This window comes from Elgaria multicarinata, chromosome 1 (assembly GCF_023053635.1).
Source record: "Elgaria multicarinata webbii isolate HBS135686 ecotype San Diego chromosome 1, rElgMul1.1.pri, whole genome shotgun sequence".
NCBI classification, from domain to species: Eukaryota; Metazoa; Chordata; class Lepidosauria; order Squamata; family Anguidae; genus Elgaria; species Elgaria multicarinata.
Window position 1 is genome coordinate 57,380,148 of NC_086171.1, and position 17,724 is coordinate 57,397,871.

Sequence of the window (17,724 nt, forward strand, 5' to 3'; positions counted from 1 at the left end):
ATGCTGCAATCTGTAGCATTTCTCAATCCTCTTCAGATTGCAAACTCCCTGGCCTGGTCTCCACATGCAGCAGAATGACATGGTAAAATTCTGAGATGGTAGGATCCACTCTGACTTGGATCTGCTCTGACTTGGATGCTATAGTTGATACAGACCCAGTGGAGGTAACTTTGGCACCTACTTGTCCGGTATTATTGGATATTTTTCAATTTGTAGAGCTTAATGATGTGGACAGGATCCTTGGAGAGGTGAGAGCCACCACATGTATGATAGATCCTTGCCCATCTCAGCCAGAGGAGGACTGGCTGAGATGGTAAATGGAGTGGTCAATGCCTCCCTTCACCAAGGCAGGGTGCCAACCTGTTTGAAGGAGGCAGTAGTAAGACCCACATTGAAAAAGCCCTCCTTGAATCCTACCATATTGGATAATTACTGGCCACTCTCCAATATTCCATTTTTTGGCAAGGTATTAGAGTGTGTGTGGTGGCCTCCCAACTCCAAGGATTCCTGGATGAGATAGATTATCTAGATCCATTTCAATCTGGCTTCAGATCAGGTTATTTATTTATTTATTTATTACATTTTTATGCCACCCAATAACTAAAGCTCTCTGCGCGGTTCACAAAAATTAAAACCATAAAGAGCATAAAAACAGAAACAGCTTTGGTTGCCTTGGTGGATGACCTATGCCAGGAACTGGACAGGGGGAATGTGATCCTCATGGTTATGCTTATAAAGCCCTCTACGGCTTCCAGGTTATCTGAAAGACCGTATTCTCCCATATGAGCCTGCCTGTGCTCTGAGATCTTCTAGGATGGCCTTTCTCTCAGTCCCACCAACATCCCAGGCACGCCTGATGGGTACGCGGGAGAGGGCCTTCTCAGTGATTGCTCCCCCTTCCCAGGGAGACTAGGCTGGCTCACTCTGTGATACACTTTCGGAGGCAGGCAAAAACTTTTTTGTTTCATCAGGCTTTTGGAGCTACTCTAGACCTTTGTTAATGTATTGGATCCCTCCCCCTTTTTTATTCTGTTACTGTTTTTAATTTTTTTAACATGTTTTTAATTTTACTCTAGGTTTAATTCTATTTTAACTTTTGTAAATTTATATTTATATGTTTTAATTGTGCATATTTTAATCTTGTAAACTGCCTTGAGGCCCAGTACTGGGGAAAAGGTGGAATAATAATAATAATAATAATAATAATAATAATAATAATAACAGCAGCAGCAGCAGCAGCAGCATAGTTTCATACCTCATGTGGGGGGGCACACATTTTTTTTAATGGTTCTCTATGTAGAAATCTACCTACAAGTAAACAAACTAGTACAGTGGAGAGCAGGCTAAGTTAAAATCTTTCCCTCTGATACAACAGAATTTACTTATAAGAAGTGGTTGGTTTGTTGTTTTCACTTGCCAAAAATGGCATCCCCTGCCTGCAGATTGAAATGATACAGTCCACACCACCATCTCCTTCTGCTGCATATGTAGGCCAGGCTTCTTCGTTTTCCAGTCAAGATGGAAAGCACACAGGAGCCTGCTTCGCCACACACCATGCAGAAAGGCCACGAGCTTTCTTTAATAGGCACCAGTTGAGGTGGCTGCACGCCTTATCCTGAGGTTTCATATGAACGGCCTCAGATTGCTCTATAATACTGCTGACACAACTGGGTCTACAGCATCTATCCTCAAACTATATATAGTTAACTATACCTCTGAGTAGAACTAAGCAGATGAGGTGAAAAGATAGGATTTCAAAGAGAAGTGCATTTATCCTTTCTTGCCACTGGGTGGCAAAGTCCGTAGTTATGTGAATGATAATGGGGAGTTAGAATCTTTCAGGAGGTGCCAGCAGTTTTTTTCATGCTTTTTAATCAGTGGCAAACTTTGCAAAGCACTATAGAGTAGCAAAATTCAAATGAGAAAGGAGTAATCAGCACCAGAGAGTGAGGCACTTGGCATCCTACACCTTTCTAATGAAATGGAGGTAGATTTTCCTTTCAGAAAAGGCTCTTAGCAACTGTCTTCTCTGTCTTTACACTTTGAGGCCTACTGCCCCAAATCAGGAGTTCTCACAGTGCATCATGATTCGCCTTCCTTCTCTTCCCCCTTTTTAAATGCACTTTATTTTAAGAAAATTTTGATTTATATAATGATGATACAGTGTAATGCACCCCATCATGAACAAAAGAGACACTTTTGTTATGGTTACCTCTGTAATGTTATATTGGGGGTGAGGCGATATACACACAGTAGTCGCTGAGGTGACAGTTTGAAGCAAAATACCAAGATTGGGGAAACAACTTTTTCACTCTTTCTCCTTGCAGTGTTTTTCTGCTGAAAATTGTAGCACTCCCTCCCTGAAAGCTACTTTTATCCGTGCTAGGAAAAAAATATTGGTGCCCAGTTTCGAAGGGGATAGTTAAGATTTAAAATGCACTGTGATGCATTATCTCCCTTGAGCACTGACAGATCACAACAAACAGGACCAGCCCAAGATATTTTGCTGCCTGAGACAAAGGCAAGATGGTATCGCCTCCCCATGTACATTCTGTATTCCATGTACAGAAGCTGTTTGGATTGGCAGTTGATGGGATGGCATCTTACATCAAACCTGAAGCAGAAGGCTAGTTTAGGGGGGTCAGAATAGGCCATGGGGCATACAGGAACAGCCTATGGGGCTGCCATTACTGCCTCCTAAACTCTGCCACCTGAGGTGGTTGCCTCATGCTACCTAATGGTAGGCCTGGCCCTGATAAGAAAACATAATATGTATATTTACAACATAATTCTCCTTCTGAAGTTGGATTATCTGCACAACCATCACATCCACCTTGAAAAGGGCCAGAAAACACACTGTAATGCACTATCTGCTTGGAAGTGTGAGAGATTGGAATGAAACTTGGTACAGATGTACGTTTACAACATAGTTCTCTGTTTGAAGTTGGACATCAGCTTGACCAGTAGAACTGTTATTAGGAGGCTGGGGAAAGATACCAAATATACTGCAGTGCAAGACAGCAGTCGTCAACTGATCAGAGATTACAACTGCAAGAGATCAGAGCTTGCACAGTTGGTATGCACGTTTAGGACATGATTCAGGTCTAGTTTTGCTTATTGTTAAACTAAAAGCTTATAACAGTAACATTTCAAAGAAAGGTTTAATTCAAATGCACATGATTATAATCAGCCATTCTGTATGTCACAAACATCTGCAGGTGGACAAAAAAAAATCAGTCTTTGGAGGATCACAAGAATTAAAGCTGAGCGAAAAACTACCTTGGGAAAACTTTTGGCTCAAAACTATTTGGGAGGTGTATGTGTGTGGGGTCTGTGTGTGTAAGTTCTGCTGAACCTGCCCACCCATCTACTTTTTTTCTCTGTTGCTGACCATTTTGCCCCAATGAACTCTCCTGAATACATAGCAGCCACCATTGTTCGTGACCATACTTCCCCTGGGAACAGCTCTACATCATCGTGTACACAGTTTCCCTTGAACAGTAGTTCCCTTCGTGCATAGCAAGGGGTTGCAGTGCCCTGCCTTTGCCCTGCCTCCACCCCTGAGGTTGGGTATTAATTTGGCCCCATCCCTGACATCCATGCATTTGGATATCTGAAAAGAAAGTAGACACACATTAACTTCTATGCTGTGGTGAAATGAGGAACTATTGCATTTACTGGAATTCAGCAGATTATATTTCTTGCTGGAATGAATTGAACTGATGGTAGAACTGCATTGGGATTCGGTTTCTTTGCTGAGTTGGGATTGATCAGTGGGGTTCCAAGAGGACTTAAGGGGAGAGTACAGTTGGAAGCTGAGGGGGAAAGGAGCTAGATAGTTTTGTGTGTGCTGGTTTTATTATTTTACTGGGCTTTGGAAGACTGAACTGTTTCTGTTACTGAATAAGAAAATAAAAACATTGTTATTTATGTAATGTGTCTTAGTGCAGGAGTGGACAGAATATTTTGACTTCCAACTCCCAGAATTCCTGACTACTGGGTATGCTGGCAGGGGCTTCTGGGAGTTGAACTACAAAACATCTGGAGATCTGCCTTCTGCCCACCCCTGGCTTCATAGAGGTCAATATTCATGTGAATCGGAGCTGGCAGTTTATATAGCAGCAACATAGGCCTTAGCTAGACCTACTTGATAGTCTACGATGGAGGAGGGAAGATCTTGCGTTGCGATTAACACGAGATCCCTCCTCCGTTTACACGTGAGGCACGACAACCTCAGAAAGAGACGTGTCGCGCCTGCCATTTTTATTTTTAAAGGCAGAGGAGCGCACGAACGCTCATGCGCTAAAGATAGGTGCTTTTAAAAAAAATAATTTCATTTCCCTGCTCCCCCTCATCCTGCTCCTGAGGAGCGCTGTGCCCCGTGTGCACTTCCTGGCTCCGCGTGAGGAATCGCAGCAACGAGCCACACATTCCGCGGTCTCAGGCTCAGCCTGAGATTGCAGAAAAATTGGGCCCAAAGTGGAGGGCTTTACCTTGGGGCAAGGGAGGGATCATCCCTCCCTGATCCCGGGATCCCCTGTGCATCATGTGGACGCACATGGATGATCCCGGGGTTTGCCCCATGATAAAGCCCGGTCTAGCTAAGGCCATAGTTGCCTTGGTATTGTTGAGAGTACAGGGTAACAGAAGAGAAGACCATATAGAGATAGAAGTGGACTGGTAATACCACTGTTAGACCTCCCGCTTACACAGGGTGTGATGTCATAACCTGTTGGTTGTTTTATTATGGTTTTAATTTTTGTGAACCGCCCAGAGAGCTTCGGCTATTGGGCGGTATAAAAATGTAATAAATAAATAATGTCATATATGTTAGATGGAAAGCCTACGTAAGCTCAAAATAACTCTATAACTATGTTCCCCATCTTTTTTTATTTATTAATTCATATTATATAAATAGTGTATTTGTTAGGGCTCAAGATCCTTCATATGTCTCACAGCAGTGCTAGCTCTAGGTTTTTGAAAGCCCTTGGGCAAGATGCCCTCAATGAGCCTCTTCCCTCAGTGAATCTTCCTTCTCATCACCATTGTCACCAGCTGGTAGTGCTCCTCATTCTCTTTCACATCACTTGCTTGCTTGACAAACAGAGCCAGTGAGTAAATAAGCAGTGGCACCTATTGCTCCACCTCATTACCACCGTTTTCTGGGCCAGAGAGAACGATCAGGTTGCAGTGGTAAAGAGGAGGAACAATTCCAAGGGGCTCTTCTCAGTGGGCCCTTATTGCAGCCTGGCCCATGCCTACCTTCGACACCATTCTGCCTCTCATTAACCCTGTATGAAGAGGAGCTCTTCTTTTGTAACCTTTTATGTACGTAGGTGGGTGTTTAATATGAAAATTTAATATGAAAAGAATTACTACCTTTGTTATGGAAGCTTCTAACGAGTAGGTGGTTGGTCTTCAGTAGACAATAACACAGCAGGAGCAATTGGTAGCTCTGGCATATGAGAGCAAACCTTTAGACATTCTAACTGAATAGTTTTAACTTATATTTATTTATTCTTAAATTGCCCCAGTAGATTCATTTTATTTTTTCATCCTTAACGTGTTTTACATAATTGTGGCGGTCTCTAGTCTACTGACTTGATTAATGGATGTTCTATCTACCGAAGGTAGCCATTAATTATTGCCTTGGGTTGCATCAATGATGTTTTCCATATAATAAATTAACATAATAAGCAGAAAGTGATCTCTTCATGTGATAAGAACTTGTATTTGACTACCCCTAGAAGATTCACAAGAATAAACTAAAGAGAAGTTTTATATCTCTGGCAGGTTGCACACCATTAAATAGAAAACATCATTTTGTGTCATCCTTGGTCTACAAAGTGCTTTACAATCCTTTCTCTGATAACAATGTTTGGATGAGAAATAGTGGCTTGCCGAAAGTCACCCAGTAAGCTTTATGACTTGAGTGGAAAATAGAAGCTGGGTCGCCAAAATCCATTGTTAATTACTGCACCACATCTTCAGTACAGAAAAAATTCCAAGGCTGCAATTCTAAAAAGACTTAGTAGGCAATCAGCCCCATTGGACATAGTGGGACTTATTTCTGAGAAATCATGCATAGGGTTGTGCAATAAAATGATCTATAGATCTCCATTGAGTTTTATATATTAACACTTTAAATTGTTTTTCTTCTTTTGTAGTTGAGAGCTTTATGTAGATTTTAAAAACAACAACTGTAAATGATATAATTTCTTAAATACTGGCATTGTATCTTTGTTCATCTCTCTGTAGTTTTTACAGAATTGTGATGATCTTCATTATCTGTATTATTTAATAGAGGTTTAAAACTTTTTTAACTTATCTTTTTATTCAGTATACATATCTATGCATGTAGAAGCAACTATACAGTGCATTCCTTTGTGTGTCCTTTGGCCTTCTGACCAAATAAGTGGTAGCAGAGGAGGCCAGACCATTGTCAGCATGTGTGTGTAAGGTACAAGTGGATAAAATCACTTGTGAAGAGAAGGCTGTTTTATGGGTTGGTGTCCATTTCTTTTAGTGGCCAGCTTTAGAGAAATTATGTGGCCCGTCATGATAAAGGACACAACATTTTTATCCAATTGAGTGGTACCTCAATATGATAGACATCATAATAGTAAAGAGGTTGTGTACAATGCAACCTTACCCAACCTGGTGCTATCCAGATGTGTTGGACTGCAATTCCCAACATTCCCAGCCACCATGGCCATGTTAGAGAAAACTGGTATAAAGGATTATGGTCACATGCTTCTTAAAACACACAGCACATAAATTTATTTTAGAAATATATCACTGGGAAATATGAAGATAGATGTGCCCCAGACCAGTTGCTATTTTATGGATCTCAATAGGGTGAATATGCCTGGTTTGAATTTGAAGATAAGAGTATAATAAATAGCTGGTGAAAGCTCTGTATGCTAATTCCTGCTTTATGTGTTGTTCCGCCTCTTTGGATGAAATGATAACCTACATCCAAATGCAATCTGCCAAAGAAAAGTTAAGGGGGAAAGTTGCCTTCAAGCTTGGAAGACCAATTTACAACATTGGACATTTCCACATGTAAAGTGATGGGAAAGGGCATTCCGAGGCAAACAAGGTTCCAAGTGGGCTGATAAATGTTTAGGTTAGATCCTCTTCCTGTTCTGTGCTGGTTTGAATGTAGCATTATTTATACATCAGAAACAGTGTTGAAAAGTTATGCACATTCTATCATTTTTCACTTTAATTGCCTACATGAAGATTCAGAGAGAGCTTCAAAGGTTATTTTTTGGTTATATTGCTCATATCTAAGAAACAAAATGGTTATGCAATTAGTGTTCTTATTTGAGAGTGGGGGGAAAGCTGATCTTGAAAGGCTTTAAACAGTCATAAAATCCATAACATGATCCAACGAGCTTCTCCCACTTCAAAGCAGTTGAAAAATAATTGCTGAGAGGAAAAGGGTTGTTTTACCTTTTATTTTTGTTGATATGGGGTTCTAGAAGTGAATAATTCTGTTAATCAATAATTCTGTTTTCTTATTTATTTGACTCCATGTTATGCCTCCAAAATTAACTGGAAATACACTAAGGCCTTTGCTAGACCTAAGGTTTGTCCCAGGGTTGTCCCTGCCTGCTTCCAGGATATCCTGTGTGTCATTTACATGAACAGGGATGACCCTGGGACAATCCCAGGATAAACCTTAGGTCTTATTTATTTATTTATTTGAAAATGTATTAACTGCATTTTCAAAGTTCCAAGTGATGTGTGTTTTAAATAAAGCAGCAGTAATAAAACACAAGGGTCCTGATTCAACGTGGATGCGCACAGCCCTATACAATAAGCTGCAATGTGCACTGATCAGCAGTTGTCATGTGGAAATGTGTGGGCAATGGAACTATTAGATTCAGTCCCTTGCTGCTCATTCTTCCCTGCTCCAAAACAGCTGAGAAGCATGATTGCAGAATATTTTGCTATATGTGGATTGCTGAATTGGGCTGTGGAATCACATAGTCAAGCATTATTTACTCATATGATTCTTCATCCAGATAGGGAAAGCATGAAAGCTTGACTCCATATGCATATTGCCCCTTGATAGATTGAGGTGAAAGTGTATGGAAGCAGCAGCACCATATTTAAACCACAATGGAGAGCCAGCGTGGTACAGTGGTTAGAGTGTTGGACTGGGATTTGGGAGATCCGGGTTCTAGTCCCCACTTGGCCATGAAACTCACAGGGTGACTTTGGGCCAGTCACTGACTTTTAGCCTAATGTACCTCACAAGAGGATCAAATGAAGGATCAAATGAAGATCAAATGAAGAGGAGGAGGAATATATAAGCCACCTTGGGTTTCTTGTAAAAGGAAAACGTCAGGATGTGATTATGATTATGATGATGTTCAGGATTGTAAAATCATCAAATTATTATTATTATTATTATTATTATTATTATTGATTATTTTGAACCCGCTACAATCATAGGAAGCATGTGTCCACATGGATTCAAGTGTACTTTTGGTTCCTCTGCAGGCAAGCCAATCAAATCCGAGGATGTTTTCATGTGGCAGCCCTCTTTTTAACTTTGTTTTTTTCTGTTTGATTTATGTCTCAGTGACAAATGTTATTGTCTTTACATGTATTATGTTTATTAAATGTGTATAGTGGATCTCCCTAAGGGACTACTACAATCTTGGTAACCATGCTTTTACTTCCATCACATGTTACTTCCTTGGAAATGCAAGGCGACAATCCTGCAACATTTGTGTCAACCACCCTGCAAAGCTTTCATGCCCTAATCCAGCTAGGGGCTATGAATGCATATTCCTAGCTGGATAGGAAACCACATATAGAAATGGCTGATGTTCAGGTAGTTCTTCTTGATCCAGTAACGAGGCTCAAGTTTGTGAAGTACTTTTAAAATAGACCTAGGATTCCTCTAGTGGCCTATTTAAAAAAGGTAGACTGGGTCTTGATTTCATCCACCTGTGCCCTGGTTCCCTTTCCTCACCACTAATTGCTGGGACTTAGCTTTCAGAAACTCTGGCTGCAATCAGACATCACGATTCTAAAGAATTCTGGCTTATTGTGAATGGCAACCATGCTACTGCATGTTGCTTCATTACTCCCACTTGTCTTTAACTGCAAGGAAGTCTCTGTTCATGTTTGTTTAGTGTAATGTCTAGAGGGATCTCTGACTTCTTCATCTCCCAATAAACTGAAGTCATAAGTGACTGAAGCCAACAGATTTGGGGACACTATGTTTTGTTTCTAAATTGTGGATACTTGCCAGACAGATGAATGAAACATCTGAAGTTTCACAAATGTCATGTAAGGAAGATAGTGTAGTGTCGTTTCCCAGGGCTGATTTATACATTCACAAAGGGGGAGGGGGAACTCATGCAGTATCTAGTCCTCCATGGGACATTTTCAATCTGCAATATAAGTAGGGATAGCATGCTGTTTTTGTTCTTTGTTTTACTGCTCTTGCCAACTACCTGTAGCCTGGCAAAACAACCCATGAAAAACCCATGCGTTTGGGTTCAGATGTAACAACAACCCGTGACTTAAACAACCCAGAATTCACTACCCAACAGCAGACCCTGGCTTTTCTTGCTGGATTGTTCATAATTAACAAACCATGTTTTTAGTGTTACTACGTTCACACATTACAACAACCCAGAATTCCATACCATGAGTTAGTGGTACGTGCAGGTCATATGTTGCTTCTGAATGTGTAGATCAGCTTTCACTTAAACCATAGGTGTTCCCAGATGTAGAGGTCTTAGTGCTGCACATTAGAATCTTAAAACGAACTGTTTTGGCTTCCAACTTCTTCAGCTGCTCTGATGTGAATCAGGGCTTTTCTACATGACACTTTTAACCTGCCACCTTATTGAAACTTCTGGTTCTGGATTCTGGGATTAAGAATAGATCCTTTGCACATTTTTTTTCTGAGGAGTTTCTTTCTCTGACAGTCTGTGTTTCATTATACAACCACTAGCTTGCACTATGAATAACAGAATTGTGCAAATACACCAGGGTTTCATTCACAAAAATGCCAGACTTTCCTTGTTAGGGGGAAAAAAGCTATAACGTTTGCAAAGAATGGTAGAGGCCCTGGAGGATGGCAACATCATGTAAAGCACCTGCAAACTACCATGGGTGAAGAATCACAAGTTCACAATAGATGTTTCATGTATAAAGACTCTAAGGACAGGCAACAGCACCACTAAGTAGTTGGAGGTTTTGCTTATATAATCATTTAATCTTTCCAACTCTAAATTAAGCAAATAAACACATTTTAGGAAGAGATATAATCTATAAACAAGAAAGGTTTTTGTGGGGTTTTTTGCCCTGTCAAGGTGTATATGCAGAGGATGAACATGTAGCTATGTTATCAGCGCATGCTAGGCCAATACTCTCTGTTGTGGGAACGTTGTCATAGGGTGGCCTTTTACTGAGGACAGCCCTCTATTTGAAGGGCTCCCAGAGGACCATATTCTATTTGAAGGACTGTCCAGTCAACTTCCAGTTTAAATATAATGAACCCTAGGAACTGTTGCCCATCAACTTTTAGCACCTGGACAGCAGACTGAACAAGCAGGTAAATCCTGTAGGTACCCTGGTCACAGTCTTCCATAGTGTGGCAAGATGTATTGTATTTCTATTTAAATTATAATGATTTAAAGAATAAGTATTTCTATTTAAATTATTTCTAAATGTATATCTGTAAATATAAATCAGCATATGTAAATCTTATGTAAATTACTGCCTTTTTTGTCCTCCATTTTGGTGATGCATTTCCTCTCTTTTTTTGGTGATTTTTTTTGTAAGTGGCCACCCTACTTCAGAATCAATTGAATTTCCTGACAATTCCTCCTCAAAGGAGGTCCGTCCCCCGTCCCCCGCATTGAGAAAGTACAGGTGCCTCTGCAATATCTCCACCATTTCTGAGTGTGGAGATTATTTATTTATTTATTTATTACATTTTTATACCGCCCAATAGCCGAAGCTCTCTGGGGGGTTCACAAAGATTAGAACATCATGACCTGCGTGCACCTCAGGGTGCAGAGAAGTCTTTGCCATGATGGGGAAGAAATGACCTTTGTGGAAAGGAGAAGTAAACAGCCAAATAAATAGTTTCAAGTCCTTCTTAGATTTCAAATGAGAAAGCAAAGTTTAAGAACTGGTGTTTAAGAACTATGGGATATTGGCATACTTGGTTGGTTTTCTCTGCCTAGTGGAAAAATGGAGGTAACTGTTCTGTTTGCTTTTGTTGGGGCTGGGGGTAAGGGGGAACATACTGAATGTAAAGTTCTTAATTGTACAATGAAAGCAATAAAATAATGAGTCATTAGTACCACACACTAACTCAGGAAGCAAGTGGTTTAAGGTGATGTTTGTACATGACCAACAACTGATCTGTTCAGAATAAATGACAGCTGTAGCTGTTTTACGTGCACTGGTTTGCGGTGGCTGCATTAAGGCAGTGTGGTTCCTCCCCCCTCTCCCTCCCCACAAAAGACCCACAGAGTTGAAAAGGAGCTTAGTCGTGAAGGATTTTCAAGAAACGTTTGTCATCTGCAGATACATTTAAGGCACTGTGGGTACCCCCATGTGAAACTGTTTAGACTACTTCCAGTTAATTTTTACTACCGAGCTAATGCTTAAAGAAAAGTTGAAAGCCTCGACTTGGCATTTTTATATGCCTGTTTTTGTCTATCTTGCTAAGCCAGCCCATATCTGTTCTGAAAGGACTTCCAATAGCCTGGCCTGTTTCCTCCACTGAGATAACTTCTTGCAAAGCGGAGAAATCAAGACTGGGAACAGAGCTGGCTTGACCTGCATATCTGACAGGGATTGAAAAATTAGCGAGAGGAATGTGGCAGGGAAGGGAGGATAGGGAGAAATAGAGCTGAGGCGATATGTGTGAATGACCACGCACAGGATGAAGGACGCTGGAGGAAATGGGTGGTAATGTGGGCCGGAAGAAGGAAAACAGGCGGTAATGTGGGGAGTGGGAGGTAGGCATGTACTTGGCACTCTGCTGGCCAGCCATCTGCTATGTGGGGGGCAGGATGTAAGCAAGGATGTCAAAAAGAGAGAGGAGCCAAGAAAGCCCTCCAGGAGCTCTTAAAATGGGCTGCTGGTATTTCCCATTGAAGGTCATTTGCCTTTAAATTCCCAAAGCCTTGTTATCTCTGAGGAACAGGGCTATGCAAGGTACCAATAATGTTCAACTGCGTAAGCAAGCAGTCGGTTACGTAAAAAGTTGAATTTGTAATGGAAGATTAGAGTGTGTGTGAGGCAGGGAGGGGGCAGATTTTGTGGCTGGTCAAAATCCAAGCACTTGAGCTTGAGAATTGAAAGAGCATTGAATCGTTCCACATTTTTAAGATATGTTTGTTTACAAATAACATGGGCCTGTCATCCAAGATCAGTTGTTAGGTTTGAATGCAATGGGGCACATCTCTTAACAGCATGAATTCAGGATACTGGCAGATTTCATATCATTCATACAAAAATTATGAGATGGATGCACTACTTATGGTTTGTTTATTTTGGTTTTGGAGTATCATTTATGTCCAAAGCAAATTTTGAATAATTTTCCATTGGAAATTTCTGTTATATTTACAAGCCAGACAAGCAAACAGTGCCACTGTTTTTAAAGAATCAACTGGATTTTGAAATGTAGCCATAATAAAAAGCTCACATAATATTTCCAAGCTATTCATGAAATACTATCAAACATAGCAGGTTACATAGTAAATATAGAATATTCAAATCATAATTGCTGTTTCACTAGGCTTGTGAATGAAGTCATTTGTGGCATAACACAGAGAGATAAGAGATAAATATGACTAGGGTGACCATATGAAAAGGAGGACAGGGCTTCTATATCTTTAACAGTTGCATAGAAAGGGGAATTTCAGCAGGTGTCATTTGTATATATGGAGAACCTAGTGAAGATCCCTCTTCATCACAACAGTTAAAGCTGCAGGAGCTATACTAGAGTGACCAGATTTAAAAGAGGGCAGGGCACCTGCAGCTTTAACTGTTGTGATGAAAGGGAAATTTCACCAGGTTCTCCATATATACAAATAACACCTGCTGAAATTCCCTTTTCAATACAACTCTTTAAAATACAGGAGCCCTGTCCTCCTTTCATATGGTCACCCTAAATATGACTATTCTGACATAGTTGCATATTTGCCCTACAACTGGGGAAACTATATAGCCCTTTTTGGGATGCCATAACGAACACACATAGGTGGAAGTGAAATCAGCTGTTTTGTCCCTACCCTCTGAGGTATATGTGAAATCTGAAAGATACATACATTAAGTCTGCAAAAGATTGATATGCTAAAGATGCAATCCTATGCATGCTTAGACAGAAAAAAAAGTCTTACAATTCACAGCATGCTGGTTTGGACATGCTGGGAGTTGTAGGATTTTTTCCTACCTAAACATGCATAGGATTGTGCCTTTAGGCTGTAATTTATACATCTGAGTAGATATGCATAGAATTGCTCTGTTAGGCTCTTTTCAGACTTTCAAATGAACTCATATAATTCAGGGGCTGAGACAGACAGCATCTACAATCTCTCGTTCTCTCCCCATCTTTGTTCAGTACATTGGCAGAAGCCATTTTGAATGTAGAAGCAAGATGTGCTCAGAACTGCAACATTGGATTTAGAGTTTAAAGCAAGAGTGTCAAACATAAGCCCCTAAGGCCTTATTACTCTTATTGCTTGGCGGTTCTTTATAATGACCATGTGTTCTCGTTGCAGATGATAGTCTTCTAATTGAAAGGCTGTCCTGCCCAATTCTCCTTTAAAGATAAAGAACCACAAGGAGGGAGAAAAGCAGGGGCCCTGAAATTGCCTATAAACAGTTAGCTCATGGACAGCAGACTGAACAGGCAGGTACACAGGTCACCTGGAGTTGGATCCCAATTCTGAGTAAACCCATTGAAATCAGTGGGACGAAGTCTAGCTCCAACTCACTATGGTGAGCTGTACTATATAGCTATTTAAATTATAATTCTTATTTCTTAATTTGTATCTATACAAATGTAAATTGAGTATAAATTAGCATATGCAAATCCATGACAACTTTTATCATCTTCTTTGGCAATGTATGACCTCTTTTTTGATGATACAGTGGTCAACCTATTCCCAATATGTCCTATTTTACACACATACAGATCAATCATTTTCAGTATCAAGGAGCTAAAAATGTCAGGCTGACCGGCTTACTCACAAGCTTTTTGATTGCTGAAATAGCTTGTCACTTAAATCACTTTACATCCTTAAGGGCAAACTTGTAGCAAACCAAGGCTTTTTTTGATCCACTGCCTGTTAAAGGTAGCCATACTGAACTAATGGGTTGACTCAGTATAAAACAGCTTCATATGCTCAAATTTCCAATTCTGCTTTGCATTAATATAGCAGAATGATGAGATTAGCGCACTGGGTTTTTGTTTTTATTACAATATTTTTTCATTCAAACTGGAAAATCAATTTCAAAGGGAATTGATTTTCCTCTTTGTTTCTCCTTTTCAAATGGAAATGCACCAGTGTCGGGCATGTGTGTTTGTGTGCTTTGATTTTAATTAAATAATCTGCAGTCAAGGTGGAGCTGAGAAAAATCAGAATTGTTCTCAATAAAACAGTCTTACCTGGTTCTTTGTGTTTGTGTTTAAACTTTAAAGGGAGCATATAAAATATCTCAACAAACTGATCATGCTTTATTAATTAAAAGGCCTTTTTCTCTTATTATTTTGTTGTACACTCGAATATGCTTTAGAGCAACAAAATGGTAAAGATCTTCCCTAGCTTTGGTGGTTAAAACAGTAGCATGTGCCACTGCAGTTAAAGTGTAATCCTAGTGAAGAGATGTGGGTGCAGCTCTGGTCCTCTTGCCAGTGAACCCCCCCCCCCAACATTCCTTAATTTGACTAAACCAACATAATTTTTCTAGTAATCTAACATATTACACTTCAAGATTTTACCAGCCTCCACCTTTACTCTATGCTCACAATATGCCTGCATACATGTTCCATACATGCTCCAAGTAGGGTAGAAGCACAGGTAACATCAATGTGGAATTCTGTTATTGGGCTAATACTAGGGCATTTCCATCCTGTTGTAGAAGTTGTGTTGCTTGTGTTGTGACTTGCAGGTTTAGTCATAAGAAAAGTGATCCTTACAAATTTTGCTAATTCAACAGTAAGGGTGATGATTTGAAAAGGATATTGCATGGCATATGGTCATCCCTTTATAGCCTTAGAAATAAAGCAGTATAATTGTACCTGAACCAAAACACCTCCAGCAGTAAAACTATTCAGTGCCACCAAGCATTTGATCACCTCTTTTATAATCTGCAATGAGCATGTTGTTTCTAAGCTCCAACGTTAGCTATAGCTTTCTCAATTATTTTTTGCGGATACAGCAAACCTTCTTACAAATGCTTTGTATTCACCTCTTTTATCATTCACTAAGGATACTGAGCAAAGTCACCCTTGGCTCCCCTACACCTTACTTATTTTATTTTTTGCTATCCTTATGGAATTACTTACCTGAGCAATCTTCTGATTCAAGATGTGACAGTGAACTGTACTATTCGTAAATATCATCCGTAAGAACTACCTTCTCCCATATAAAATATCTGCGTTTTAAGATCTTCAGAGGCCCTGCTCCATGTGCCCTGACCATCTGAAGTATGGTGAGGTGGTGACAGGAGACAGGATCATCTCTTTGATGACACCAAAATTGGAAAACTCCCATCGTCTCTTCCCACCACATGTCTGCCATACCTACTAGTGCGGTTGGAATAGGATGCACAGATGCAAAAAGCTACACTTCCCAAAGTGTGGAAAGTCGCTTTGGAATTCAGCTGTCGCTTACACAGTAAAAGCACTAGGAGCTGCCTGTTTAGAAACTCCCTTAAATATAAGCCACTATTCTCCTGTTTTGGCAGGATAGTGAACATTCAAGCAACTATTCTCCCTAGTTTTTTTTTTATTGCATTTTTCACCTAGTTTGCTTTCTTTACCCATATTAAACAAGTGGCAAAAATGCTTAACAGTTTTATTAATAATAAAATTACTTAGTAAAATTAAAATATTGAGGTTTAATAAAATAAATATTATATATAGAGGTGACACACAAAGAAAACCAGGCTTTCCTAGAACACAATTTTATGACGAAGTGTTTCAATACAAACTATTAATTCATTTGGCATTTAAAGTGCCAGGTCTGTGCTGGGCTTTACTAAAGAACATTGCAGGAACAGTTCCACCATTAGTGGCTTATCCATTTCTTGTGCATGCATTACAGAATTTGGAAGGCATAAGCAACCTATTTACTAAAGAAGATAAATGGCACTTGCATTCCCCCCCACTAATTCTATTCATGGCTTATCCTCAGTTTTATGACAGAGATCAATGTCTTCAGTTTGTAAATTGGAAACAAAGGTGCTTGATCCTTCAGAATTTTCTTATTACAACTGAACAAATTAAAATTAAGTTTTCAAAACATCAAATAATGTGATTTCCCTTATTCTAGATCAGACTCATTGAGAGTTCAACTCCAGAGTGGTGAGCATGTGATGTTGCCACTTTTTGGACTCTTATATTTCGTGCACTTTGAGACTAGATTAAAATTCTGGGTTTTTTCTAGATGTGTTTCAGGATCTCTCTCTTTGAAGACTTAAGCCTTAGCTAGACCTAAGGTTTATCCTGGGGTCACCCCTTTTCATGGAAATCACGCAAGGGATCCTGGGAGCAGGCAGGGACAACCCCGGGACAATCCCAGGATAAACCTTAGGTCTGGCTAAGGCCCCAATTGTCTGGCTTATTGGTTCAGCAAAGATGGAATTAGAGTCATCCTGGATGGATGATCACTCCTTATCTTTAACTGCTTGGTAGCCTAGACTATGGCATACTTTCATCATGAAAAAAACATTATGCATTCACTAAATCTAGCACAATTAACAAGAAAAATTATGCTGACAGCATACTTTCATGTCATCTTTGTAAGGCAGTTCTCGGCAGATGCAACTGCCATCTAAATATGGATCTGGTTGGTTTCATTAACCCTTATTTTAAGTTTGTTTACTTAGATACTACGTATATAATAGCAGTTTTTCTTTCTTTCTCTCTTTATCTTGTATTGTTTGCTTACACATCTTGTAATTTAATGTAAATAAAAAAGTACTAATGAAAAATATATAATTTTTAAAAAAGAAGGAAGTCGTCCAGTATATTTGTTGTTTAAGAATGAAGAAATAATTATTCTGTCTTGCATGCAATCTGAAACGCATGGCATCAAATACTTTTTTTATCCATACGATCCAAATCAAACACTGATAATTGTGCATATATTTGTTATTGCAGATACAGACCCACGTGTATTAGAGAAACAAGAACTACAACAACCAACGTATGTTGCTCTCAGTTACATTAATAGGTAAGATGTTTTGTATATACATTTGTATTTCTGTGGCTTATTTCACTGTGGTGGGAAACCTGTGGCCCTCCAGATATTGATGAATTATAATCCCTGACTACTCACTATTCTGGCTGGGGTTTATGGAATCTGGAGTCCAACATGGCCTCAGGTTCCAAACCCTGTCCAACAGGGTCTGTCTGATTAAAAGGTATTATTATTATTATTATTATTATTATTATTATTATTATTATTATTATTATTATTCAAGGCGGCATTACAAAAAAAA

At 39.6% G+C, this 17,724-nt stretch overlaps 1 protein-coding gene across 1 annotated transcript in view; it reads left to right on the forward strand.

Moving 5' to 3' along the window:
- The window catches only part of JAZF1 (JAZF zinc finger 1), a 150,098-nt gene that overhangs the window by 75,900 nt on the left and 56,474 nt on the right, over positions 1 to 17,724 (forward strand). Inside the window, exon 2 of the mRNA XM_063115861.1 lies at positions 17,384 to 17,456. Within this exon, the coding sequence (XP_062971931.1) occupies positions 17,384 to 17,456 (73 nt within the window). The remainder of the gene's footprint in view (positions 1 to 17,383; positions 17,457 to 17,724) is intronic.